General features: G+C 43.6%; 7 protein-coding genes and 1 long non-coding RNA gene across 15 annotated transcripts; 4 read left to right on the top strand and 4 right to left on the bottom strand.

Moving 5' to 3' along the window:
- Positions 1-20: 20 nt before the first annotated feature.
- Positions 21-6,641, bottom strand: mtsh (mitoshell). Of its 3 annotated transcripts, none has more exons than XM_033379462.1 (6): positions 6,623-6,641; positions 3,569-3,901; positions 3,239-3,509; positions 1,411-3,166; positions 1,186-1,332; positions 21-815 (listed from the first exon to the last, which is right to left on the bottom strand). In XM_033379462.1, exons 1-6 carry the CDS (start codon positions 6,624-6,626, stop codon positions 666-668), a joined length of 2,661 nt encoding a protein of 886 aa, XP_033235353.1. In that variant the 5' UTR covers positions 6,627-6,641; the 3' UTR covers positions 21-665. The 3 variants fall into 3 exon arrangements, with proteins under 3 accessions (XP_033235353.1, XP_001356594.2, XP_033235354.1); XM_001356558.4 differs by lacking the exon at positions 6,623-6,641 and adding an exon at positions 4,367-4,486; XM_033379463.1 differs by lacking the exon at positions 6,623-6,641 and adding an exon at positions 1,033-1,108.
- Positions 5,936-6,576, top strand: baf (barrier to autointegration factor). The gene is made up of 2 exons (XM_002132612.3): positions 5,936-6,146; positions 6,228-6,576. The coding sequence occupies exons 1-2, from the start codon at positions 6,021-6,023 to the stop codon at positions 6,372-6,374; spliced, it is 273 nt and encodes a 90-aa protein (XP_002132648.1). The 5' UTR covers positions 5,936-6,020; the 3' UTR covers positions 6,375-6,576.
- A 1,334-nt stretch (positions 6,642-7,975) lies between the features above and the next one.
- Positions 7,976-17,820, top strand: Cka (Connector of kinase to AP-1). 6 transcript variants are annotated; one of them, XM_015180532.2, is made up of 6 exons: positions 7,976-8,144; positions 9,502-10,159; positions 13,535-13,994; positions 14,079-14,273; positions 14,535-14,591; positions 14,815-17,820. In XM_015180532.2, the coding sequence occupies exons 2-6, from the start codon at positions 9,776-9,778 to the stop codon at positions 15,924-15,926; spliced, it is 2,208 nt and encodes a 735-aa protein (XP_015036018.1). In that variant the 5' UTR covers positions 7,976-8,144; positions 9,502-9,775; the 3' UTR covers positions 15,927-17,820. The 6 variants fall into 6 exon arrangements, with proteins under 6 accessions (XP_015036018.1, XP_015036025.1, XP_033235356.1 ...); XM_015180539.2 differs by having other exon boundaries at positions 14,052-14,273; XM_033379465.1 differs by having other exon boundaries at positions 9,484-10,159; positions 14,052-14,273.
- Positions 8,435-9,502, bottom strand: LOC117183922 (uncharacterized). Its single transcript, XR_004469054.1, has 2 exons — positions 8,976-9,502; positions 8,435-8,742 (listed from the first exon to the last, which is right to left on the bottom strand). It is a non-coding gene; the product is annotated as an uncharacterized lncRNA (long non-coding RNA).
- A 955-nt stretch (positions 17,821-18,775) lies between the features above and the next one.
- CCDC53 (Coiled-coil domain containing 53) lies at positions 18,776-19,608 on the top strand. The gene is made up of 3 exons (XM_001356556.4): positions 18,776-18,902; positions 18,961-19,415; positions 19,480-19,608. Exons 1-3 carry the CDS (start codon positions 18,858-18,860, stop codon positions 19,517-19,519), a joined length of 540 nt encoding a protein of 179 aa, XP_001356592.2. The 5' UTR covers positions 18,776-18,857; the 3' UTR covers positions 19,520-19,608.
- RpL36A (ribosomal protein L36A) lies at positions 19,606-20,881 on the bottom strand. The gene is made up of 3 exons (XM_001356555.4): positions 20,741-20,881; positions 20,340-20,513; positions 19,606-19,841 (listed from the first exon to the last, which is right to left on the bottom strand). The coding sequence occupies exons 1-3, from the start codon at positions 20,741-20,743 to the stop codon at positions 19,704-19,706; spliced, it is 315 nt and encodes a 104-aa protein (XP_001356591.3). The 5' UTR covers positions 20,744-20,881; the 3' UTR covers positions 19,606-19,703.
- Positions 20,882-21,912: 1,031 nt separating this feature from the next.
- Atac2 (Ada2a-containing complex component 2) lies at positions 21,913-24,674 on the top strand. The gene is made up of 5 exons (XM_001356554.4): positions 21,913-22,390; positions 22,459-22,610; positions 22,673-22,853; positions 22,918-24,215; positions 24,283-24,674. The coding sequence occupies exons 1-5, from the start codon at positions 21,984-21,986 to the stop codon at positions 24,636-24,638; spliced, it is 2,394 nt and encodes a 797-aa protein (XP_001356590.3). The 5' UTR covers positions 21,913-21,983; the 3' UTR covers positions 24,639-24,674.
- Positions 24,663-27,459, bottom strand: LOC4817447 (probable ATP-dependent RNA helicase DDX23). The gene is made up of 2 exons (XM_001356553.4): positions 27,187-27,459; positions 24,663-27,129 (listed from the first exon to the last, which is right to left on the bottom strand). The coding sequence occupies exons 1-2, from the start codon at positions 27,369-27,371 to the stop codon at positions 24,768-24,770; spliced, it is 2,547 nt and encodes an 848-aa protein (XP_001356589.4). The 5' UTR covers positions 27,372-27,459; the 3' UTR covers positions 24,663-24,767.
- Between the last annotated feature and the right edge of the window lie 175 nt (positions 27,460-27,634).

Genomic DNA, 27,634 nt, shown 5'->3' with positions numbered 1-27,634 from the left:
AAAGTTGTTTTTTTTTTTAATTTTGTTCCGGTCGGTAAATCAAAGAAAAGCATGGATGGTGGATCGCGTACAATCACGCCCTCGTGACGCGACATGTTGATCTTATATTGATCCAGGAATAGCAAGTCTCTGTGTTAGTTTTTTAGCTTATGACTGATTAGTTTCAATGGCACTCTTTTGGACTTTTCGCCCAACAATTTAAAAGAATTATTCGAACCTTTAAATTGAAATTAATTCTGAACGAAATATTTAAACAGGGCCTGCACGAATGGTTGCGCGAGTGCAGAATTCACGCGATCCACCTCGATATTCTTTGGTTTAACGGTCTTTGGCCGCGTGTCTTAGCATAATTAATATATATTTTTCTATACATTTTATAATTTTACCCTTAGTGTAAAATGCGTGTTTTAATTGAAAAACTATAACGTTGACAAGCAATATAAAAGAGTGAAAATTTTCAGTATACATTTGGGCATGCTTTAAAGCAATTTTGTTGTTTTCAAATTTTGAATTAATTAACTTAAATAACTGTGCAATTTTAATTTACTTTTTTTTCAAATAAAAAACCATAAACCACAAAAACTAAATTAAAATAAAATAATATAAACTAAGCTTAACTAAAATTCATAACTTTCAACGGCGCTTTGGTTTTTCCCCGCTCCCACTTACAATATCTCGTAGTTAAAGATCTTCTCTCCTGGTACGCCAATAATATGATCATGTTCATGCGGCTGATGCGGTGGCTTGGACAACATTTCGCCCACAGATGACTCGTACGAGTCCACATAGTCGCTAAGCTTTTTGTTGATATATACCTAGTTAAAAACGAAATATATTAGCAAAATATATTGGCAGAAAGTGCAAGAATTGTTAGAGATGGTATCGACTGAAATGTTAAAAATTAAAAGTGAAGATTCTGGAGCTGAAAAGTCAGGGGTCTGGTTAAGTGTGTTATATGAGAATTAGTGCCCAAATGCGACCAGTGATTAGTACATTAGTCCATATATAAGGGCCAAAAACTCATACTGATACCTTGGGATACCGCGTAACATATTGTTTTGTTTGTCTTCCTGGAGCAGCAGAAGGAAATAACACTCAAATGGAAATACTACAAATACGATTTGAATTGAATTGTAGTGCAAGTGTTACAGTATTCTTCTGGGTATAGTAGGATCTTACTAGTACCTTCAGATAACAACGGGCCACAAATACAATACGTCGTAGATCATGCACAGCCTGATAGGTATGATGATACATTCCGCTCTCGCACTTGAGTATAATCTCTCTTAGATCAATGAAATCACCGTGACACTGTCGAAAAAAATCCGGATACTACAAAAGAATAACAATATTTGAATTTAATATTAAACGGAACGCTTTTTTTTTTTTGTTATGACGCCAAATACTCACATAGTTCAGAATAAACCGCTTTTGAAAGAAATGCGCCACGTTCTTAAGTTCCAGGACGCGATCCTTTAGCGCGATTAGATCACGTGTGACCTCGGTGTTGATCGGACTGTAGAGATTCATAAACTGCTTAATATTTATCATACTGTCGGTCGCCACATTGGGTCCCAGGCCCAGCATTGAGGCATATGGTTCAAGATCCAGCATCATCTGGCTATGGACTTTGGTGTTCTTATCGAAATACTGTGGTTCCAATTCTTTCTCCGCTACTTCATCTACTTTATCGTCACTTTTCTTTATAGTCTCCGGATCAGTCATTGGCACTGCTTCCGGGGAAGGATAAAGTTCCTGAATAGGATTTTCCTCCCACGGTGTGTCTGCAACATCATTTTCCATCGCACAGGTCTCTAGTTCAGGTGTCGATGGTGGACTCGAATGACTAGGACCATAGCAGGGCACATAAGGATCGATTTCCAGCAGGGGATTGGGCTTGGGCTTTTCTGTATCATCCGAATTTTTTAGGTTGGCCGGTGCAGCATCGTTCACAGCCGAACGAAGATCTGGCATTGGCTTTGAGGGCCGTTCAGCATTGTCATTTATCGTATAATAAATGGGCAAAGTCTTGTCCATAGCAACATCATATCCATGGAAATGAGGAGCGTATTCAGGAACGGTACTTTGCTGGCGCATAGTTTCAGCCGAATCCTGCATGGCTTTGGGCTTGGCCTCGGCCACCGTTTCATTGGACTTTCCCTGCAGATGTGGCATTGGCATAAATCCTGGTGGCACGCGCATCAAAAATTCTGACGTGGTTGGTTTTATTTCCGTCTTTTGTTCCTTCTGCAGCGGCTGATAGGTGCCAGTCTTCAAATAAGTTCCATTCGCATCGACATGGCGCTGCGTCTCCTCAGAGTTTTCGACCATCGTGTACATATTAATGAGATTCTGACAGCTCTTGGGTTTGTTAATCGGAGCACCTGCCTCAGCTCCCTGCTCAACAGTGGGGGGTTTATCCAGGCGAGGTGGACTGTTGGCACTGCCATAGTATGACGGTGAATCCCCGCTCTGAAAATTACGCCCTCGATTGCTATTCGAAGGGCTATGTCGGCTTCGATTGCCCTTGGGAGGACTATGACGGCTTCGAGAGATATGTCTATTGCCATCATCAGAGGGGCTATGACAGCGACGATTTCCACCAGGAGGGCTATTATCGCCGCCGCCGCCGCCGCCATTACCGCTATATGCCTGGGGACGCGCACCCGCATCGAGGTTAACAATACTTTGAATGACCATATCAATCATTGGTATGGTGGCCAATTGCCAGGTATTAAAGACCTGCATAAAGCCCATTGGCAATATATCAATGAGTTTCTTAATGCCATCCATATCGTTGTATAGATAGCTCTTCAGTATGGTCCAAGCACTCATGATGCGTGTAAATAAGAAGATGAAATCCTTTACAGCCCAGGCAATCCCCTGAGAATTAATGTTGGCCAGCACACCATCCACACGCAACAGATCCTGCTTGAGGCGGGCACACAAAGTGTCGATCTTCTTGAAGCACGGACGAGTGCTGTGGGTATTGGCCACAGCTGCACATATATTGCTGCCATGGAGAGCCAATTGAACGATGTCCACCCTATGCTTATCCGGTAGATTCATCTCCGAGTTACGACGTTCGCCCTGGGCATGGACCAGTTTATTTATAAAGTTCGCAGCCCAACGTTCCATCGAAATGAAGGTCGATGATGATTCAGGGCTATAGATATATGGAAAGACACACCAACGACAAAACATTAATGGACCGAAGATACTCCACCACTCTACGTACTTTTCGGAGTCCATGGAAAAGTTCTGAGTCATTTCCTTGTATCCAGCAAGCTCTTCCAAGTCCATGTTCGACTGAGTGGCTGCATCTGTGCAGTTGATGGGTGTCGTTTGGGTCTGGGAAGCTATATAATACGTCGACGGTGGTGACGAGCTGGAATCGGACGAATAGGTCCCATAGCTCTCTTGTGTGTTGGGGCCGCTGAATCCGGACGGATAGGGGCAAGGTCGTTGCTCTGGATGACAAAAATACCGCCCACTCGAAGAGGCTGCCGCTGGATGAAGAAAGGAACATTATAAATAAAAAAAAAAAAGGGGAAAACACACATCATACCCGCATTGACACAATAATAACCAACTGGCGGTGGACCCCTAACTGTCGGCCTAAAGGCGAATTGACTCGAGTACGCATCGTATGCCACGGGTGGACGTGCCGGTGCCGCAACATAGGTACCAAAAGGGCCCGGGCTATTTACGAACACGGTCGGCTGTATATGTTGGGTAATGAACTCCCTCTGCGAGAACTGCTCCTGCACAAACACCTCGTTGCCATTGCGATGATGATACAGGGACTGCTGGTGCAGCGACTGCGTGGTCATCGTAGGGCATCGTACGTAAACGGTGTTCATATTTATTCTCGTTCGATAATTGACAAGATGTAAAAGATCTAAAACAAGACAAGAAAAGCAAACCAAAAGCTTCACAAAAGTCGGATAGCAGAAAAATAAAGGTGACGTCAGCAGAAAATATAAACAAATTTCAAGATGGCGGAGTAAGGTTGTAGGGTTTGATCAAAGGTTATGAAGGTCCAGCAGAAAAAAGCTGAAATAGCAAAAAAAAAAATTATATGGCCCGACATCGTAGCTTTTTGTAAGAAAATCAAGTTAGTGGCCGTAAAAAGATTTGCGGAATCCGAAATGCAACTAGAACAGCATGCAGCAACAACAGAAGAATCCAACAATATAATAATTTACGTCCAGCATGCAAAAAAACAAGACTTTAATTGAAAAAAAACATGCACACCACACAAAAATGGAGTACGCCATGTGCACATGATTTGTTAAAATGTTCGTATTAAAAATAAAGTTTAAACTCTCACTTGAATGGAATAAATCGTGCATAAAATGCGTACCTTAACCAATAGCAGGAGCAACCTTTCACTTGAGAGGTAAAAGCCGAAAAGAAATTTTGCGAAACGGACCGAACCGGACTTTCGTTCTGCTAGAGCTGAGCTGACTGGAAAAACAACCGATGGTAGCATCGATGCTATCGATGTTTTGATCGATGTTTCATCGGACTAACTACTGCTTCTTCCGATGTCGAGTGATGTATCGATGTTTTGCAAAACATCGATCAATTAATTTCAAATCTGTAAGCAGCAAACACAGCAATATCTGCCTCATTTGAAAGCAGTCCTTCGTGTTGTGTTTTTGGGACGGTATGAAAAGTACCTATCCTAATTTATACAAAATTGCAATGCAATTTTTGACGTTAATGGCATCTGCTGGGTGTATTTTGAACGGGCCGCATTTTGGTTTTTGCAAAGCATTGACAAATAGTACTTATTTGAAATATTAATATCGGTCATCATCGATGCATCGAAGAATCAATCCGATGTATCAATCCAACATCGATGTTTGATTTTGAGAACATCGATGGACATCGACATCGATGTTTTCATTCAAATTTACATCACTACGTCGACCGCTCACACCAAGCTCTGGAAACAGAAACACAAATTGTGGAAAGTCCCCTTTTAAAATGAATGTTTTATTCAATGTCGTTTTTTTCAGGCCTTTTTCACTGTTAAGTTAACAGTGTTAACTAACAGCTGGCATCGAGTCTATCGGTACTGTCAGTAAAAGTACACTTTTTAAAAACAAGAGTATACCGCTGAACAAACTAAATGAAATATGGAAGGAGCTAAGGTGGAATTATATAGCTATCGCGATATCGTTCGATCGGAATAACTAGTGTTAATTTTTAATATCTCTTCTCTTTGTTAGTCTTGATTTCATTGCAAATTGGTGTGGATACCATAGATGTAAGCTGTTAGTTAACAGCTGGGAGAGTAGTTGATGTTAAAAATTAAATGGATATTATAAAATTGACGAGATGCTTGTAACAAAATGCATACGAAATAGTTAAAAAAAAACTGTGGAAGAAATGATTCAATGCCATTTTTTGAGTAGCTTAGCCATATCTGATTCAGAATCAGCATTAGATTCAGATGCTGATGCTGTTTTATTCTATAAATTCCATACATAGATACATAGCCTATTAACTAGAGCCAATAACTCTTAACGCCGTATGTCCTCCTGCAACCACGACAGTAAAACTTAAAATTACGGCGGAAAATATGCCTGTTCATTCGTGGCTTGATTCCATTTTAGCGATAAAATATTCCAAAAATATACCAGATTATGAGTCAAGAATTGTATGGTCTTATAAGTCAGTGGCAACACTGACACAAATGTTAAGCATTTTTGGCGCCCATATGTAAAATATAACTTGAATTCGTCAGTATATTTACGGTATATTTATAATAATTAATTAATTAATGAATACGTAAAAAGCGCACTGCGCGTCGGAATCTTAAAATTGTTCCTTGCGAATCTCTGAAGAAAATCAACCGAAAATAAAGAAGAAGCAAGAATCCTCGTTCATCCGTGACAGCGGCCACGATGACGTATGTCCGATAAGTCCGATAACAATTTCCAAAAAAAAAAAACAATTCATTACAATTGTGAACTTCCAGCTTTAAAAAACATAATAAATAAATTAAAATGTCGGGCACATCGCAGAAATATAAGAACTTTGTGGCAGAGCCAATGGGCAACAAGTCTGTCACAGAGCTGGCTGGAATTGGAGAGACGCTGGGGGGACGCTTGACCGCAGCTGGATTTGACAAGGTGCGTATATTGATGACGCCATGGGGCTCAAAATAAACAAATATTTACATATCATTAAAACACCACTTAATATACCCCCAGGCATACACCGTGCTCGGCCAGTACTTGATTTTGAAGAAGGATGAGGAGCTGTTCAAGGACTGGATGAAGGAAGTGTGCCACGCCAGTTCGAAGCAAGCCTCCGACTGCTACAATTGCCTCAACGATTGGTGCGAAGAGTTCTTGTAAGCGAGAGGACAGTCCATACTCTGATCCGATCAAAACAATCGCATCTGCTGGACGGGCAAAAATCTGCAGTGAGATTTAGCGATATTAGCCATGGCGCAATAAGTAAAAAGTAAGAATCTTTTCTTTTTATGTTGATATTGATTTTAGAAGTTAGGTAAAATATCTAAAGCAATAACTGATAATAAATGTACAGTCGAAAGAATGTTGTAATGGTCCCCGGTCAGTAAGATCGTACAGTATGTACCTACCCATTCTTTAAGAATATGTATGTATGTTTAAAATAAACATACAGGCATGTAAAACAACAAACAAAAGAAAGAGAATATTTTTAAGATATGATTCTAAAGAATATTTAAGACACAGAAATCATCTTTTGCCGCTCGAGAGCGAGACTGCTTCACAAACACATCGGAATCTGGAACTGTTCTTGATCTATGCCGGAGAACATTATATCGCAGCCTACTTGAATTCCTGAACGAAATTGATTAGAATATAGTTTAAGCACATTTATTGTCTCCTTTTTTAAGATGATTCTGTTGTTCAGGGGCAGCTCTCGGAGGCTCTGGAGTTACTACTGCCCACGTAGTACGGATCGGTTAAAGGTGCTCTGGAGTCTGTTCTATGTCTGATCGATCAAAAAATCACCTATCAATTGAAATCGAGTCTTCGCCTCTCTGCAATATACTAGGTCTGTGTCTTCTCCAGTTGGGTGGGCAGAGACTCCAGCGATGATGGAGTGGCAGTTACTGCTCTGTGTAATGGTAGCCAGGCGACCGGTGGGTGGACCCATATGGGTGAAGTCTCACACATTTTCAGTTAATATTTGCAAAAGAAATAACTGTTCATCTGTTCATAAACAATAAAAATGTGTCGACAACGTCAACGTTGCTGGAAAACCACGGAAAATTCCGAAATAGATATTATTTAGTCGACCTTGGTATTGAACTATATTTTTCATGCATGAAAGTTTAAATTTATTTAAATTGGCGTAATGGAACGCTAGAATTAGGTACAGCAAAGATTTAGCGTCTTAACTCAAGTTGTTAACCTGTGTAAATGGATATTTTTTAGTGGGTTAAGTTTTCCCTTGATATAATTACCGTTTGTTTAATTTTTCTATATTTGGAGCACAAAATTGAATTACCAGAAATCAAAGAAATTCGTTAGTCGTTAAAGATCACCCGTTTCTTATTTCTGTTTTTATAATTTTTTTTAAACCTTATTTCCTAAAAAATCAAATCAAAAGGAGTTTCTAAAAATTTCTGGTCATGTAGAAAATCGATCCATCAATTATGCAGTTAGGGCAGAGGGTTTTAGCTAGCTAGTGATTTTAAACTTTAAATTTTAATCTTTGAATATGATTTCTGATCATGGGCAGAACACGATTAACCCATTGTCGACCAGTGGGTATACAAATACACTTCACATCAGATGAAGCTTAAAGATCTAAGGAAATTAAGGTGAACGACGTCGCGGCAATTTTGTTCATAATGATTCTAAAAGAATAATTTGCAAACAGTATTATTTTCCACGGTTTAACTAAAGTCTGTCACCTGTTTAAATAAATGGGGGTTAAGTGGATTAAATTCATTTTCATCGGTATATTTACGGTGTATTTTGAAAATGAGACGAAATATTTCGGTATTTTCTGAGGGTCGACGGTATATTTGATCGGTAATCACACTGCAGACAAGAATTACGCGTGAAAACACCAATGAAAATCAAGCGAAAAATTGCTAAATACAGCCAAGCGGTGCATTAAAGTGCAAAGTAAGCAAAGCGTATCCGTGCATAAGCCCACATGTGGCTGAAACGTAATAGCCTCACTTGCAAAGTTTTAACAAAGTGAAAATACATCGGCTTTGGCCTGCGTATGCGTGCGTTCGTGTGTGTGTGTTTTTCTTTGTATATAGACTCATAGAGGGAGATGGATATATAAAAAGGCGGACGGGCTGCAGGTGCGCGAGTGCAAGCGAGAGAAATATTGTTATCCTACTCTGTTATTTCAGAGTTCCAGGCCAAACATTCTTATGTGCCCGAACGGCTGAATCTGAATCGACTTTTTGTGTGTGCGCTGCTCTGCTGCACAACATTTCGTTTCGTTTCGTGATATTTAATCATATTAGTATACAATAAATGGGCGCAAATGTGAACAAAAGCATGAGATAAACTGCAGCTCAGAACGCAGAGCACAGAGCGGCGTATAGACCGCAAGCTCTCCCCATCATCATCATCATCATCATCATCAGCAATGTCGTAGTCTGCTTTGTGTCTCCCATTTACAATTTACGCTCTTCTCTCCGCCTCCAGTCGTTCGTTTTGCGTACGGGGGCACAAAAAGGTAGCAACAACGTTTCCTAGGAAAAATCTGTAAATAGTAAACAAAATTGTAAAGTGGAAAATCGGCCAAAAGGTGCGTCGAAAGTGTGTGTGCGCCAGGAAGAGCCGGGGATAAAAAACCAATGCAAAGGAGATGAGCAAGCTTCTGGGATTCCAGTTCTTAATATTAAACCAGAAAACCATACTCTATTTTCCCGTTGCCGTGCTCTCGTGAGTGTGTGTGTGTGTGTGCGTGAGTGAGTGCGTCTTGTATCTCTTTACCATTCAAATTTCTAAGCGAATGGTATATGTATGTGCATGTGTGTGCTATGCCGTCAAGTGCTGTTATCCAAAAAAGTCTAGCTGTTTTTCGTTGTACCGTTTTCTATGAGAGAATAGTGCATTTTTGGTGAAGTGTCAATCGGATCTTCCAATGAAAAAATGAAACGTTTTACCTATAGCATATGATATTAAAATTTTTTCCATTTTCGTAAACCAAAGTGTGAATAGATGTCGCGTGTGACGTTGTTGTATCGTAAAATGGAGAGAGAGCGAGAGAGAGAGGAATGAATTCCTAGTGAATGGTCGCAAGGGGCAAGGGCGGGGGCGGTTCCTGAGTGAGAGAGTGTAATACATAGGGCGAATATAAGCGAGTGCGAGAGAGAGAGCAAGAATGGGAGCCACAATAGTGTCCTTATGTGAGCGGACATTGCCGTTGCCCCCACTCCTCCTCTCTTCAGCTCCTATTTGCTTTGCGGAAAATTCAATGACCTCATTTGTCTCATATAAGGACTTTGATTTCCTCCAGGACCAACAACAGTAACAAGGCTAAAGCAACACCCATCAGAGAAACAGCGCAGCTGAACCAAAAAAAAGAAAACTTTAGCTAAAAAAAACATAAGTTCAATTTAAATTTAAATCAAAAAGTAATAAAACGTCAACGAAGAAATTAAGAACAAGCTACCAACTGGAGAGAGAGAGCGGAAAACGGCGCGAACAGCTGTCAAGAGAAGAAGAAGAGCAAGCAGCAGCAAGAGACGACTCAACCAGGCAGCGAAATCAACACAGTCTTAGGTCAACAAATGGGAACCAATTCGGGAGCCACCGCTGGCATCAATAATAAGCCGGTTGGCGGTGCGGGTGCCGGCGTACTCGGCGGTGTCGGCGGTGCTAATTCCTCAATTGGCGGCGTCCTCTCCAACAGCTTGGGTGGAGGCGGCGGTCTAAGCATCAGTGGCCTCAACTCTGGTGGACAGAACGCGAATGTTGGCGGCCTGGTTACCGGCATGGGCAGTGGCAACAACATGAACGACGATGGCGGCAACGGCATGTCCGGCGGACCAAATAATCAGCAGGCCACCACGCCCCAATACACAATACCAGGCATCTTGCATTTCATTCAGCACGAGTGGTCGCGATTCGAGCTGGAGCGCTCACAGTGGGATGTGGACAGGGCCGAGCTGCAGGTGAGTCATACTAAAAAAAAGCAGAGGAGTCGTCCTTTGGCATAACGTGACGTTACGATATACATAATCGTGAGCGCCTCACTTTCCATTTCAATGATTTTTTCGAATCGAGGCGCTAATGCATGAACATACCATGGAGAGACGATGGCCAGAAGAAAGTGGTGGTAGAGGAAGGGTCGTCCGCATGCAAGCGAATCGAGCTGAACAATTGGCGTAATCGAATTTATGCTCTGTTTCCTTTAGAACATCATCGGAAGGGCAGGCTGCCTTATCGATTCCCAAAAAACCTTTAACCCCCAATTTGCTAGCCGCGCCGCGATGCGACACATGGTGCAGTCCCAGACACAAAGAGAATCCGCACACACAGTGAAGGCTGGTCTGACTCCGTATGTACTACGCTTCCCGACGTTTTTTTCCGGTTCAGGGATATAAGAGTCCACCAAGAGAGAAAATTGCATATTCCCCAGAGTCAAAGGGAATCCCAAAAGCGAAGACTTGCGCTGAATGGTGTGGTTATCCTAGGATGTAATATAGATACAGACGGAACAGGCATTCTATTCTGCAATTCTATTCTCTTATGGCTCTGCCACATCAAATCTAAGCCACATAAAGTCCTCTCAGTCCTGTGTCAGTCATATGAGATTTCCACACGAGGCACTTGTTTTTGTCCCGAAACCTTGCGTTTACTGTATTTTGATAATTCTGCAGAATTGTTTCCTTCAATTTCTTGATATGGGGAACATCTCAGTGTCAATGTCCCCCCGCCCACGCCTAATCTTTTTCACCTGTGAACCAGCTAGAATCGATATCGATCACACTCTCCACTTCTTGCCCTGCGGATTCGATGCTGTGCTGTATTTGCCGTCACGCTCTAAATGCAACAACGTGACATTCAAATCTCTCTCGCTCTCTGGGATTTGCATCTTCTCTGGGATCTTAAAACAAGTTAACAACAGCAACAACAACGCATATTTGTCGCTAAAAATGTATGAACCTGTTCGCCTTGTTTGGTGCTTTTTCACCCAAAACGAAGGAAAGGAAGGCAAAAGAAGTTCGAGTGGGCTGGCGGCAGACAACTAGACAACCACAATGACCGTCGCTGGTTAAGCGACATTCACATTCACCCACCTTCCAAATGGGGGGACGCCATTTTAGTTGGTTTCGTTTCAGTTTATTTTTTGCATCTGTCGTCGCGTTCTTTTTCATCTATTTCTGTCCATGGGGGGTCGGCCGGCAAAAGCCTTTGCGCCACCTAGCTTTGTGTGTCAGTGTCTAGTGCAATGATGAGGTGAGGCAGTGTCCTTGTACATATGACACTACATGTGCTTCCGACTGCGGCTGTCAGTCAATTAACTTATATTATAACTGCCCGGATTCAATAAACACTTCTGAACAGAACACAAAACACTCATAAAAGAAATGGCGCCGCCGCCGCAGACGCAGCAGCTGTTAATACATATTCAATTATTTTACAATTTTCCCTGTGTTTGAGTGTGTGCGGTGCGGAGCGGCGATGTCATTTATAGATTAGGGAAACAGAACATCGCTTGAATTTGTCATAATTCTCAATTTGTTTATTTGATTTGTGGGGTACAGTGAGGCATACCATGCGAGGATCTCTGTAGTTTATCCATAGATTAGTCTCTAGCTGAAGAAATTTATAAGCTTTATTTTAATTTGTGAGATTGAGATGAAGAGTTGGTGAAAGTTCTTTTCGGAGGCACCAATTGTAAAGTTAATACTTACTCAAGCAGATCAGTGAATACTTATGGGAGACCTAACTGAAGAATCCATCCTACAAGCGTTATGCAATGAGAAATCGGGCAACATTTTGTTTCCAATGTATCTGAAAAGTTTATTAATGACACTATTGAGACGTGAGGCTTCTTGGCTATTTCATTACCAAACGCGCTTTTATCATGGAATTCTGTAATTTCTAATTATTAATTGCAAACAAAAGGCAGTTGCATGTTACCGAGCGATTTGTGAGCGAGAGTTGTAGGTGTCCATAGCCCAGGGGGCCGAAGGTGGAGTTGGCGTGCCTGCCCCTTTTGCGGTACCCAGTTGGCTGCCCTATTCTCCTGCATCATAGTCTTCATCCGTTGGTTGATTTTAATTAGCAAAACTCAAAGAGAGCCAAACGAAATGCCATTGAGCGTTAATTTAAATGCATAACATGTTTCCATTAACAGCGGAACCAAGCCGCAACAAAGAAAGAAAGGCTGCGCTTCGGTAGTCGAGGCTTTTGATACCCTTGCACGTTTCTAAGTTAGTTAAGTATTATTCGTGCATTCTTCTTACATATATTGATTATAGACTGCTTGCGGTAAAACTGATTAGCTCGTCCGATTATAACTAAATATTCATATGGTATTTTCTTGTTTGTGTGTGGAAATGTTTTTTCTCTGCCTTACAAACATCTACACCTATAAAATATTAGTACCCTCCTCTCCGCTAGGGTATCATAAGACATGTCAAAACTGCTTAGCTCTCTCTCTATCCTCCTTGCTTCTCTCACCAACGCACATACACTTTTGCTATTACTATTAGCAGGGAGAAACAAAACCGTTACTGTCGTTAGTTCTGGCAATGCTTCTCTCCACTCATTGAACAGCGTTCTTCCATATTCCCCCTTCTCACTTATGTGTGTGTTTTTTTAGGGGGCGTCGCAGCAAAAGCAAAAGTTTCTCTCCTTTACGCATAGCAGTGGTGAGGGGGGGAAACAACTATGTCAGGTGCAGTCCTGCACCCGCTGCTCCCCTTCATTCTGCAGCCCAAAATTTACAGCAAATTGCGCAGTCATAACTGCACATTGTTGCTGAATAAAAACAAGATGGGACGGAAGAGAAAGAGAGGGAGGGAGGGATACATTGCAGTTTTTACGCATTTCGTATAATTGAACAGACAGACAGTGGCTTGCTCGCTCTTTTTTCTCTGAGCTTAGATACCCTCTATATCTCTTACCCACTTACCCACAACATCAATTAATTATGCCTGTTGTCTATTTTTAATTTTTTTTATAACAATTAATTGAATTTAATTGTTTTTCGTTGGCCTGACGCAGCGGAGCGTCAATTATGCGCTGCAACCAACAACAACAAAAACCGCAAACAAACGCAATTGGATTGCAACGAGAGAGACGCAATCGTAAAGAAACTGCAGAAAATAAAAACAAAAGGGGGACAGCAACCATATGGGAAAGCTAAATCAATCAGCTTTAAATTAACTAAGTTTTCATTTTACAGTTATTTTTTATTTAAGATTTTACCCACAATCAATATTAAATTATACGGGAGATTTGTGTTTGTTCCCTTTGGCAATTATTGATAACTAGACCGTTTATCTTATCGAATCTTGCAATTGGAATATTTTCAGGCACGAATTGCAATGCTTTTGGGGGAGCGCAAATGTTTGGAGAGTCTCAAATCGGATCTGACGAGGCGCATCAAGATGCTGGAGTATGCCCTGCGCCAGGAACGGGCCAAGTTCTATCGATTAAAGTACGGCACCGATCCGCCGCAGCTGAACGAGTTTAAGCCGACAAACGAGGATTCAGGCCTGACCGGCGACGTGGCCACCGATTCCGAAGTGCCCTACAGCTCTGTGTCGAACACCACGTGGCGGCAGGGTCGGCAAATGTTGCGCCAATATCTGGCCGAGATCGGCTACACAGACAACATCATCGATGTGCGCTCGAACAGGGTACGCTCGATCCTCGGCCTGAACAACAATGCGGAGCACGATGGCAGTGGCGGCGGTCTTGGCACCGGCGGCGAGAATATTAGTCCGAACATCAATGGCAACGAGAGCAACAAGCGGGCCTCGGACACGGAAGGTAGGCGAATTGTGCATTTACCCCCTGTTGAAGATTTGAATAATTTGCTCACATTAGGCCGTCATACTCCCGCTAAAAAACAAGTGCAACAAGCGTCCGATGGAATCATCATTGACACCGAGGCGGCGGTAATGGCGAACTTTGAGTTCCTTGGCCCCACTGAGATGTCCGATGACGATGAGATATCCGATGATCTGGAAATGGTGGCCACCGACAGTGATGACACGGACGTGAAGCTGGCCAAGCGGGCCAAATCTGGCAAGGATATGCTGACTGAAGGTACGGTTTGATCCATCCCGAAGCACAGACTGCTAGAAGCCACCCCGTTCCGTTGCCCTACCACCGACTACCGCTGCATGGGCCCGCCTCGTATATACATGGTTGTTTAGTGTTTGCCCCAAAAACCCCCCCATTCGATTCCAAACTCCTTCCACTGTAACCCCTGTAGTAGTTTAGTCTGGCTGCATTATTGTCATATTTCTATTTTGTTTTCTGCTTCTGTTTCTTTGGCTGACGCTCCTTTCTTCTACGCTCTCGTAGATCTTGAGGCCGAGGTGGGAGAGCAGCTCTTGAACGATATGAATCTTATAAACGAAGGTGCTTTTCAACAGACATCTAACATCTAGCTACGCTTTTGCCTAGCCACTAAGCGGTGTAAAGAGTAAACCGTTGAAAAGAATTCCCAATGAAGGCACTTACTTGGGGCCAATCCAATCTACATTTCATTTGGTATTCTTTTCATGGTCTCCAACACAACATAGACTCAGACAATCAGTCTCCCGTAATAGCTCTACATATTTAACGCATATTTTATTCACAGAAGTGGACGGCTCATTGGGACTGGGAGAGTTGGCCCAACTGACGGTGAATAATGAATCGGATGGAGCGTACGATTCGAATGCCAAGGATGGTACTGGCGGCAGTGCCGGCGGTGCTGGTTACCGCAAGACCTGGAATGCCAAGTATACGCTACGCTCTCATTTCGATGGCGTTCGCTCGCTCATTTTCCATCCGGAGGAGCCAGTGCTGATCACCGCCTCCGAGGATCACACGCTCAAGCTGTGGAACCTACAGAAGACGGTGCAAGCCAAAAAGTCAGCTAGTCTCGATGTGGAGCCTTTGTATACGTTCCGCGCCCATACGGGTCCCGTCTTGTGCCTGGGCATGTCAACCAGTGGCGAGACATGCTATTCGGGGGGCCTCGATGGTAACATCGAGTGCTGGCAGCTGCCATCGCCCAATATCGATCCCTACGACTGCTACGATCCGAATGTACATTCTAGCACTCTCGAGGGGCACACGGACGCCGTCTGGGGGCTAACGACAATGCAGAATAATATTGTATCGTGCTCGGCCGATGGCACTGTGAAGTTGTGGTCGCCCTACAATAAGGACCCAATGCTGCGTACCTATACGGCTGCCGAGGCGGAGGGTGTTCCCTCGTCCGTGGACTTTGTCCGAAATGAAGTGGATCACATTGTGGTGGCGTACAACAGTGCGCACTGTATCATCTACGATACGGAAACGGGCAAGCAGGTGATCAAGCTGGAGGCGGCACAGGAGATGTCGGGCAATACGGGGAAATTCATCAACAAGGTGGTTTCGCATCCCACACTGCCCGTTACAATCACGGCGCACGAGGATCGGCATATTCGCTTCTGGGACAACACATCGGGCACTCTCGTACACTCGATGGTGGCGCATCTGGAGCCGGTCACATCCCTGGCCGTGGACGCACATGGTCTGTACTTGCTATCCGGATCGCATGATTGCTCGATACGGCTGTGGAATCTGGACAATAAAACATGCGTGCAGGAGATAACAGCGCATCGCAAAAAGTTCGATGAGAGCATATTCGATGTGGCATTCCATGCCACCAAGCCGTATATAGCCAGTGCTGGGGCCGATGGCCTGGCCAAGGTGTTTGTCTAAGAGACCGAGACCCCGAATTCAGAGAATCCAGAGAATCCAGAATCCAGAATCCATAGCCAGCAAGCAGCTCCACAAGCAAAGCGATGACGAGTTCGAGTTAAATAATTATACATACATTATATATATATATATACTTATACATTTAAATCTAATTATACCACACAAAAGAACAACCAACAACAACAAATTATGCATATACATTAAAAAAAAAAATTGCTAAACAAAACAAAACAAAATAACGATAAATAAATTCAATATAATAAATGGCATTTCGAAGTAGGAGAACAAGAAACAGAAGAAGAGCAAAGCAAAAGTCAAGTACGACATGAATTGTGTGTAATCTAGGAAAGTAATACTAATTCTAAAGCAATGCAAACAAATTGGCATAGTTTAACCCCCAAATAGACACATAAGTGCAACAAAACAACAAAAGCAAAAGGCATCATTGAACATTATGTATTTGTTAATAACACACACAGACACAAAATTGATGCATTATAGAAATAGTCGTATGTAAATGGCAAAAAGGAACTTGATGTTGTTTGAGGTACAAATTCTTCAACATTGATTTGCTTTCCAGGACCTTAGTTTAAGTTGTATAATTGGGGCACTTGCACAGCGATTGTTTGAAAGCTCTTGCCTGCTCCAACTTCCTGTACATTTGATATATACATAAATATATATATACGTATACTTATTCTATGCCCATGGCAACAACGTTTGATAGTGGATAGATTGATGGCTAAGCATTTTTCATATATATAGGCACGCTCGCTGTCCAAGTGCCCCAAGTGGAACTCTCGTTTTTTTGCACTCTAGAGTGGATAAAAAACATAACGCAAAACATGTAGACGATCAAATTTTTTAGTATTAAAATAAGCATTATTGCATTATGTCCCCCCTCCCTCATATAACGCCCTTAAATTTTAGCGCAAGAGCGAGAGAGAATTGTAAATTAAAATTAAATTGGAGGGACAACCGATAGAAGAGGAGAAAAGGATAAAGGCGGATGAATATTTATTTCGAAAAAACCAGCAAAAACAACACAGAAATGTAACAACAAAACTTGATTAATTGATAAGTGCAACAACAAAAATATGCTTATATATATATTCTATGATTTCCGTTTTGTCATTAAACGATGGGATGCTATGCTTGATTGGGAAATGGGGGAAATGAATGATATATAATTGATAAAAAATAATAATTGCAGGCAAGCTATAAACTGTGTACGCTAAGCTATTTATTTAATTTATGCCTAGTATTAAATGCAAAACAACGTCGTGTCGCCTGATCCTGTTGATGGATTTCGTAGTTGAAATATAAATTAGAAATCGCTTATCGATGGAATGCGTACTGTACTCGTAATTTTAATCAAGAGCCAACTCTACGTTTGAGTGCAGAGCAAATGCAGAGATGAGAATATGATATGATATGAATAGATATGATGTGTGACATGAACGTGAAAGCCGAGCAACTCAATATTAGTTTTAGTATTACATTTATTATCATGCGAAGCCTTTCACATACTCCATCACCAAAATATATACATGCCCCTAAAATACAAGTTGATATTCGAAAAGCGATGGAAACCAAGCAAAATCCTCTACTACTTTAGTTTATGTATTTTAATTTTACACCTTAGTTGCTACTAACCCCACACGCCTCCACCCCTACCCCAACAAACAATCCATCACCTTTTGGATCTGATATCCATAAAGCGATGCGATCTGAAGAGGTGATATAACACCCAAACACCAACACAGTTATATAGCAGATATACATTTACATATACATAAATCTATTGATTTCTAATTTGAATTGTAAATTTTTGATTTTTTTATTACCATGTATTTTTATTTTAAAATAAAGTTTTACAAAATGAAAGCCCGTGTGTGACTTGCCTTTTGATATCCACGATCCACACCCAAAGATCCTTCATGCAACAAAATAAAAACCAATCATTGGATGAAAACGTTGTAGAACCAGCTGGCTCTCGTTTGCAACGTCCAAATTTCAGAAACGAAAACGAAATTAGAAGCACCGAAAAACAAAATTTTCATTCGTATTCGTACATTCAAGACTATGTTTTGCCTTTTTAATTTTTTGAAAGAGACTTCGCTGCTGGCAGCCTTATGATTTGATTTGAATTTTGTGAAACAACCAATAAGGCAAATATATATCGCACAACATAAATGTCTATTTTTAATTCGAACAACACAACCGTTTACAAATCCACTGCCGTAAAAAGACAAAAACACCGTAAAAAGAAAACACCAGCAACACGCATGCGTTTCGTTCTACAGAGTAAAAAAAATAAAAAATAGCAAGGGCGATCCACTATAATTATGTAAAACAAATACATACATATAATTCTTTTTCATGACAGAAAGAGACGCAAGAAAGTTGTAACAAAAAAAAATTAAAGATTGCGAATGTACCATTCGACTTATGATTAAGCCTGTGTAAGCGTGGGAAACTGACGAGGAGAACATGATAATGATGATTAGCATTACCCCTAAGTCGTAATTAAAGAGTTCATTGTAGATTTGCAGGTCCCAAAGGAATAACCCCAGCACATAAGTTTATACAGACATATAAAGTAAAAAAAAAAAAACAGAAAACTAAGAACAAATAATAAAAAGAGAAAGGAAAAAATAAATATTAATTGAATAAACAATACTTTTATAATAAATCGAAATAATCAATGAAATACCATAAACAGATTCACACATTTCATGTTAAGATACAATAAAGCGAATAAATAAAATATTTAAAACCAATATTTCAAACAGCACTGTTTTCGATTAGCACCGCCACACGAGTGCTGCCCAGACAATTGGCTAATTTGACAACGAAAACAAATTATCGATATTTTCATCGGCAACTTGCCATCTCTAGTTAATAAAATAAAAAAAATTCTCCAATAAAATGGATGCAAATGCAACGATTACAGGCGATGTGGATAAAACGAAGGTAAGAAGGTATCTTCCATGGCCACGGCATCCGTCTTGTAATTTGACTATTATTTTAGATACCGCCTCTTAACCAAAAAAGGATACTGGCGTTTGTCAACCACTTCCTAATCAGCACCTGCACCTTTCTCAATGAGTTTGCTTTGGGCTGTGAAACGAAGTTTGTTGAAATGGAGAGGCAATTACAAAAGACGGAGGCTTCTTTGGTAATTTTGGAAGCAAAGCTGGCATCCATTCCCACCGACAGCGAAATTGTCGGTGACACAAACAGTCCAGCAAAACCCCTGCAAGCCACTACCGAGATTGATGAAGCCCCAACGCCTGCCGTCGAAGAACCACCTGTTCCTGAGCCCGAGCTGGAGCCGGAAACTGAGCAGGAGCCCGAGCTGGCGGGGGTGCGGACCTGCGAGGATATTCGTTATAGGAAATTCTTCAAGATGCTACATTTTGGAGTGCCGGCACAAGCTGTCAAGCAGAAAATGAAATCCGAAGGCTTGGATTCACAGCTCCTGGAGTGCGTATGAATAGCCTTGTTAGCTTATATTGATTCGAATTATTTTCAATCCGCTATATTTCAGTACACCCGATCGAATTCTGGAAGATGGTGTCCGTGAGTAGCCAGAGAACTGAAGAACCAGCAGCACAGGACGCTTTGTGATATAGCAATTATTGCTACATTTGTAGATTAAACATTTTTCTAAAGCTTACGTCTACAATTTAATTTGTTTTATTTGCCGCCACATAAGCGCGGTGCAGAAAACAACTTAAAACACTTCGATATAGAAAAAGTATGGGTTGGTGCCTAGAACTGGATCATCTGTCCCTTGCGCTTCTTGTCACCTCCCAACTCGAAGTGCTTGCAACGCTTCAGAGGAGTTTGCTTGCGGTACTTGCACTCAGTGCATTCCATACGCAGCACAATCTTCTTGGTGGTCTTAGCCTGCAAATGAGAAAAAAAAACACGTTAGCAATGGAAACGCCCGAGTTGCAACTACATAAAATTGTTTGGAGCTACAGGTGGGGCGGTTATGGTCAAATTAAGGACGACATAACGCTGCCTTTAAGGCCGCACTCGGTGCAGCCACCACATTTTTATTTGGCACCATATGTCCCACCAAATAGCCGAATGCTCCATGAGCGCAGCGATTTAGGTCTACTGGAAGTGCGAATGTCGATGAACAACAGATAAAGTGTAAAGAGAGAGACCCACGAAAATGAATTACATTGATTAATATTGTCTGGAGCTGCAGGTGGGGCGGTTATGGTCATATTAAGGACGACATAACGCTGCCTTTAAGGCCGCACTCGGTGCAACCACCACATTTTGCTTTGGCACCATATGTCCCACCAAAAAGCCGAATGCTCCATTAGCGCAGCGATTTAGGTCTACTGGAAGTGCAAACTAATTTCGATTTTCCATTAGAGAAGCGAGTCTCACCTTCTTCCTGAAGATGGGCTTGGTCTGGCCACCGAAACCCTGCTGTTTCCTGTCGTAACGCCTTCGGCCCTGAGCACCCTTGCGCTCCTTGGACTTCTTGTACTGCGTCACTTTGTGCAGCTTGTGGACCTTGCACTTTTTGCAGAAGGTGCGGCGTTGTTTTGGTACATTCACCTGGTGAGGGGGACACAAGAACATAGCATATTAGATTTCCGGCAATGCAAGCAAACACACATTTTTCAAAATCAAATAGAACGCACTCAACGCACAACACAAAACACAATATTACCCACAAAGGGTAAAAAATGTTGCACTTTGCAAGAATTCAATAATTCTACATGGTTTCAACAATAATTAACGCGGATGTTTGGCGATTTTTTAAAGCCAATTTAAACACATACCATCTTGACATATACGAAGTTCCAAAAGAAGGAATCAGTCACTGTGACCGCGGACTTATCGATAAAAATACGTCACAAATTTCAAAATATACCGCAAATATACTGGCGAATTATTTGTATTCAAGTTGCATCACATTACTCGTTTTGGATATTCCGTGGAATATAACTAGCTACCTAAGACCTGACGGTCTAAACTGATGATTTTATCCGATTATAATATCAATTTCCTACAAGACTGGTTATCTTTAGGTTCTCATCTTTATTGTTTTGTTTATGAAATAAGGTTTAAGCAAAATCGCTCAACAAAAATGTCCACTAAATTAATTTCCTTACATGGTAACTACGCGCTAACTACACAGTTGCTACATATTAACTACATATTTATGTAATTATCAAAGGCGACACCTGATGGGGAAATGTGTACGTTTCAAACATTTTTGCCCGTTTTTTTCATATTAGCCCCATGGAAGCGCTAGTGTGAAAAACCTTCGTTTTTGACATGCCTTTTTTCCATTTTTGAAAAAATTGAGATTTTGATGGCAAACGATCAGGAATCCGATTCTGATCACGAATTAGTATTCGATGTGGCCTGGGACATGGCTCTAAGTGGCATTTCTACACGGTTTCTACATTGGTGCATTGGACAAGAGGGTGAGTCCATAACGCGTCTTAAAATATACTGGAAAATACTAGAAAATACTATGAAAAGTATACAAATTGCGAGGTGTGTGAGCTAGACGTGGTGGCAAGAAAATAAAGTCCGATAAGGTATACGGTCCGACCCTCAGAACTATACCGAAATATACCGTCTCTTTTGAAATACATATACCGTTAATATACTGACGAATTCAAGTTCTATTTTACATATTCAAATTTTGATCTTCCGTCGAATATTACTAGCTACATAAAACATTTAGCCGTGCCCACATAATTCCATATTTCCTACTTGATTGGCCTATTCTAAATACTTGCTTGTATTGCATTTCTATATACCTTTGAAAGTGAAATTTAATAGATTGATCATAGAAGGAATCAGTGTTGGATGGGCGGTTCATTAACGAACGAAAAAAGAACCATTGACTATTGTGAACGAACAACATTCAACATTTCTTAAGCAATTTTCGATACTATCGACCAAAACAGTCGATGGCCGGTTTATTTTTCAAGCATCGATAGTCTCGATAGTGCCATCATCAAGTTGTTTACCTTTTTTTTAAATTGTTTTTTAATTTAAACAACTAGTATGGAAGAATCAAATGAAAGCGAAAAGGTCGATGCCAACTGCAAGTATTGCCAGCTAAGGATCGACGATGACAACTACCTGCAGTGCGAGCATTGCGATGAACTGGTGCACATCAAGTGTCTGCACACGAGTACTCCTGGTGATTTGTTGGGTGATATTTTCTTTGACTTCACATGTGCAACGTGCGCGGAGGAGCAGCTGAAACAGAAAGGAGCGCCGTATACACACAATGATGTGAAAGAGCAGTGTGTGCGTCAGAAGATGCCCTGGCTGATGGTGCTGACACTGACCCTTTACAATCTGTCGCACAAACAGAAGGGTCTGGGTCATCATGGGTTCTTCCACTGGCGCACACACATCATCAGTTTTGTGGAACGCAACTGGAACTACATATTCGGCCCGAATGCGTGAGTGGTGGAGTGGAGTAATCAAGTTCATGACATGGAGACTAGACTCTTAACAAACCTTCTTCTAGTCGCCGTCGCAAGAAGTGGACTGGCTCCGTCTCGGGTACTCTCTCACACAATAGCCCAAAATACTTCATTTCGGCCATGGAACAGTTCAATGAGACAGGCTGGTGGAAGCTGGCCAAATCAAACCAAACACCCAGAAGCACGAAACGAGAATGTGAGTTTAGATGTTGAAATTCTTTCGGTTTGGAATACATGTTTCCATCTACATATATGCAGATGAGAAAACGCAGGAACAACGCGTGGCGATGCGATTTGACAAACCTTCCCTTGCCGGTTATGATAGTGATAGTGAGGTGGATGTGATTGATCATAGTGCACCCATCGTCGAAGAGAATGTAAAGATTCCTGCTGTAGCCGAGGTTCCTACACCTTGCAGCGAAGGCTGTGCCCGTACTATGTAAGGCTTGAACCCACAACATAGGTACAGATCGTCATGTGTAACGAAACTCTATCACTTTCAGTCCTTATATGGGACGACAACCCAGGCAGCCACCGCCTCCTGTGGCCACTGTAATCCCAGAGGAACCACCGCTTCCTCCCACCATACCAGTGCCTCAGGCGCGTGTGTCCATGACAGTAAAGGAGGAAGAGGAGGTTAAATCACCCCAGCCACTCAGCAGTGTGCAGGCCAGCCTTATGGACTTTTTAGCCGAGAGCTTTGGTGGCGACGAACTCAGCATGTTCAGCAGTTTACCCGGCATAATGCCACCACCCCTGATTGGAGCGGGAAAAACAGATTTCTTTATGACGGAAGCATTGCTGGAGTCTCCCTCGCCCAGTGGTGGTCTATTCGACATGGAGACAAACTTTGGCATTCCGGACACCAGCGAAGAAGTGAAGCACGGACCCAACATCAAAGAGGAGATGGCAGAGACGACGGCCGCGGATTTACCAGCAGATGAGGCCAGCGCAGAGAGCGAGGAAGATCAAACCGAAGACCAAAAAGAGATCGCGTTGGAGGAGATGGAAGCTACCTCTAGCCATCAGCCGCGAATAGTGGAAATCACCAATTATCAGCCCCGCGAACAAAGCCAGAAAATCAAGCAGGAACCCATTGAAGAGGAAATGGAAGAGATCTCCGAAGAGGCATTGCAAACTAAAGCCCCACTGATAGGGCACTGCAAGCCGAGCGGTTTCATCCGACAGCCGCGCCGTAATTGGCCCTGGCTGCAGGAGAGACCCCAAGAGGCGGATGATGTGGCCATACCCAGCGAGAATCTAACCCTGATGAGCGTCTGCGAGGAGCAGAAGGTGTATGAGCGGCTGCACAAGATCTTCTCGCTGGAGCAGCAGTGCCAATTGAGCATCCCAGCCTTTGTGCGTCGCCTGTATCGCAAGCTGTGCCTGCGCAAATGGAAGCGAGAGCACAACAGGCTCATCTTCAACCTGGACGAGCACATTGATCCCACGGCCAGGGCACGGCGTCAGATGCATGGCGAACAGCAGGCACAAATCCTGGATCGCTATCAGCTGCTGGCCCACTCCCAACAGAATCCCAAGAGCTCGTTCTATGCTCGCATTACGGGCTCCACTCAGTATGAAATGTTCGAGTCTCCGTACTCGCAGCGGGTCTTGCATCCCTTCATCTTTCGCAGCGAGACGATGGGCCCGCCTTGGCTGAAGCTTATGTGCGAGCTGCAGCATCGCGTGAATCGCTGCCATCCCACCCGATCGCCCATAGACTTTTGCTACGTGAGGCCGCAGCATATACCGGCGGTGAATGCCCTGCTTCAGAGTGCCTTCTGGCCGAACATTGATGGTTAGATTGCAGATCAGATTTAATGGTCAATCAAAAAAATGCTTTAATTGTTTAATTTGTCTTGCAGTAAGCGAATGCCTTAGCTATCCGGACTACAGTGTGGTGGCCCTCTACAAGAAGTTGGTCATTGGCTGTGGTTTCCTCGTCCCCGACGTGGGCTACAACGAGGCCTACATCTCGTTCATGGCCGTGCGTCCGAATTGGCAGCGCAGTGGCATAGCCAGTTTCATGCTCTACCATCTCATACAGACCTGCATGTCCAAGGATATCACACTGCATGTGTCCGCCAGCAATTCGGCGGTGATGTTGTACCAAAAGTTTGGCTTCAAGATTGAGGAAATCATCGTAGACTTCTATGACAAGTATTTGCCAATGGACTCAAAGCAAAGCAGGAACGCCTTGTTCCTTCGTTTGCTGAGATGATTGAGAAATAAAGAGTCAGCGAAGTTAAAATGGAAATGGTGGGATCCCTGGAAACAGATCCTTATGTCGACCGCTTTATTGGATAGTTTTATCATAATTTTATTTTCACACGAAAATTGAAAGAGAATCTTAGGCGAATATTTTCTCCTCCCTGCGCTTCTTGGTGACTACGGTGCCGGGCTTGTGCTGTGCCTCCGGATGATTTGTCAGTTCGGGTGGGCATGTGGACACCGGACTGGCCGTGACGCACTGCTTGAGGTCGTAGAAGAGACCGCTGTCGTCCTTGGTGACAAAGGAGATGGCACAACCAGTCTTGCCAGCGCGACCCGTACGACCGATACGATGTGTATAGTCCTCGATGGACTTGGCCATGTCGTAGTTGATAACCAGGGAGACGTCCTTGATGTCGATACCACGACCAGCCACATCGGTGGCCACCAGTATGTCCTTGGCGCCCGACTTGAGGGCCGCCAAAGCGTACTCTCGCTGCTCCTGGCCCTTGCCACCGTGAAGGGTGCACGAATTGTAGCCGAGCTTCTCCAGGCCCTTGGCCAGTACATCGGCGCCCTTCTTCTGGTTGACGAAAATAATGACTGGCGGATCGATCTTGCGCGACAGGATCTCCATGAGTTTCTTGCGCTTGTCGTTCTCGCCCATCATGTACACGATCTGTTCTGTGCGCTCCGTTGGCTTGCCCATGGAACCAATGTACACGGTGGATGGGCGTCGCAGATAGGATCGGGCCAGACGCTCCACAGCCGGCGGCATCGTTGCCGTGAACATCACGGTTTGGCGGTACTTCTTCTTCGTGTAGAAGTTCTCCATAAGTTTGTTCTCATCCTCGGCCTCTTCGGTGTCCGGTTTGAGATTGGTCACGGGCATGTACTCGAGGATCTTCTGGACATCGGGTTCGAAGCCCATGTCAATCATACGATCTGCCTCGTCGAGGACAATGTATGTGCATTGATTCAGCACTAGATAGCGATTCTCCAGCACATCGATGAGACGACCCGGTGTGGCGATGACAATCTCACAGCCCAGACGCAGGCGGAAGCCCTGCTCCTCACGGGACAAACCGCCCACCACGACCACAGTACGTATGCCTAGGGGCTGGCCGAACTTGATCGTCTCCTCCTCAATCTGTTGGGCCAACTCACGGGTGGGTGCCATGATAATGGCATACGGGCCCTGATCCACATCCTCCAGACGCTCAATCTTGGGCAAAGACTGAATCCATGAGAGCAGGGGAATCAGGAAGGCCAACGTCTTACCCGAACCCGTCTCGGCCACGCCAATAATGTCACGATTCTGCAGGCCAATGGGTATGGCCTGGCGCTGAATGGGCGTGGGCTCCTTGTAGCCGACCTTATCGATGATATCGATGATCTCCGGCGGGAAGCCGGACTCGTTCCAGCTCCGTATGGGATTGGGTATCCTGCCACCCTTGATGGTTATATTGTAATCCTCACGGAAGATGCGCCAATCGCGCTCAGTCATCTCGTCGTTGTCCTTCTCGGACCAGTGGCGATCGTCCCACTTTTGCTTCTCCTCCTTGCGTTTCATCTTCTTCAAACGCACCTTCTCCTGCTCCTTCTCGGCTTCTGTGCGACGCTTCTCCAGCAGGTCCCCATAGAATTGGCTCTGGGTGCGCTTCTGTTCTTTGATGTCGATGCCGGCTACGTTGCCGCGACCAAAGAACTGCACATGGTGACGCTCCTTGTACAGATTATTGTAATCAATGGATGTGTCCTCGCCAGCATCCCAGTCGAAGACGAATTTGCGATCGTTGAGACGCCTCACGCGCCGCTTCTTCTTCACGATACCCAAATATCGCTCCCGAATGGCCTCCAGCTCCTTTTCCTTGTCCTTGTGGGTGAGATCTTCGGCCCGTTTGTTATCCCGATCCCTATCACCACCGCGATCGCCTCCTCCACCGCCATCGCCGCCATGATTACCGCCGTTATTATTATTACCACCACCACCACCCCTGTCGCCTCTGTTGCCACGCTCACGTCTCTCTGGCCTCGAGGGAGGCGGCGGCATTGGCGCCGATGGAGGTGCCGTTGCTGGGGCGGTGGCTATGGACATGTTTATTTCTCTGGGAGCTGCCATTTGCTCTCGAGCTGCATCTTGAGCGGCGCGTAGACGCTCCACCTCCTCCTGGCGACGCTTGATGGCCTCTGCGGCACGCTGCTCCTTGGTGAGGAAGACCGGCTTGGCACGTGCCTCCTCCTCGCGCTTCTTTTTGTCCAGTAACTCTTCCAGGGAGAGCGGTTCCTTCTTTAGCTTGTGTTCTTGCTTCTCATCTGGCATTTCCTCATCCTCTTTACCATCAGGTTTGCCGGAACTGGTGCTCGAATCCAGTTTGACTCTCTTTTCCGGTTCTCCCATGCGTCCTCCTCCTGGACCACCGCGTTCACGTAAACGCTCTTGGCCATTGTTATCCCTGGGCCTCTGGCGATCTGGTGACCGACGTCTGATGCGATCCTCACTGTAAAAGAAGCTTATTAGTATGTATAATTAATGAATTAAGGCAATTAAAACTTACCGGGAACGAGAACGCCGCTGGCGTCTGTCCCTCTCCCTATCGTTTGGCCTCTCCCCACGTTGCGGCTCCCTTTCCCGTGGTCGTTCTCTCTCACGCTCCCTATCCCTTTGGCCAACTCCCTGTTGCTGACGCTCGTCCCTGAAGCGTTCCCGCGACCGCGAGCGACGCTTTTTATCATTTACCATGTTAAATTGGTGAAATTCAACTTTTTTAACCCGAACAGCTGAGGCGCCACTCGATAGTTTTGAAAAAAATCGATTTACAAAATCGATACTATGGATAGTATCGGGCCAACTTAATCATCGTAAGGCGCTACTACTTACAATAAGTATGATCAGCCCAAGGCAAAAAATCCCTCCCATGGAAGGGGTGATGGGAGTTGGGTGCTGCCCTTCGTTCCAATTAGTTCACCTGGCCACCACATCACCAGGAATCGTCTTCATCTTCT

Source organism: Drosophila pseudoobscura, chromosome 4, assembly GCF_009870125.1.
Source record: "Drosophila pseudoobscura strain MV-25-SWS-2005 chromosome 4, UCI_Dpse_MV25, whole genome shotgun sequence".
Lineage (NCBI taxonomy): Eukaryota > Metazoa > Arthropoda > Insecta > Diptera > Drosophilidae > Drosophila > Drosophila pseudoobscura.
Note: the sequence above shows the minus strand (reverse complement) of the source record. Positions and strands in the feature narration are given on the sequence as shown.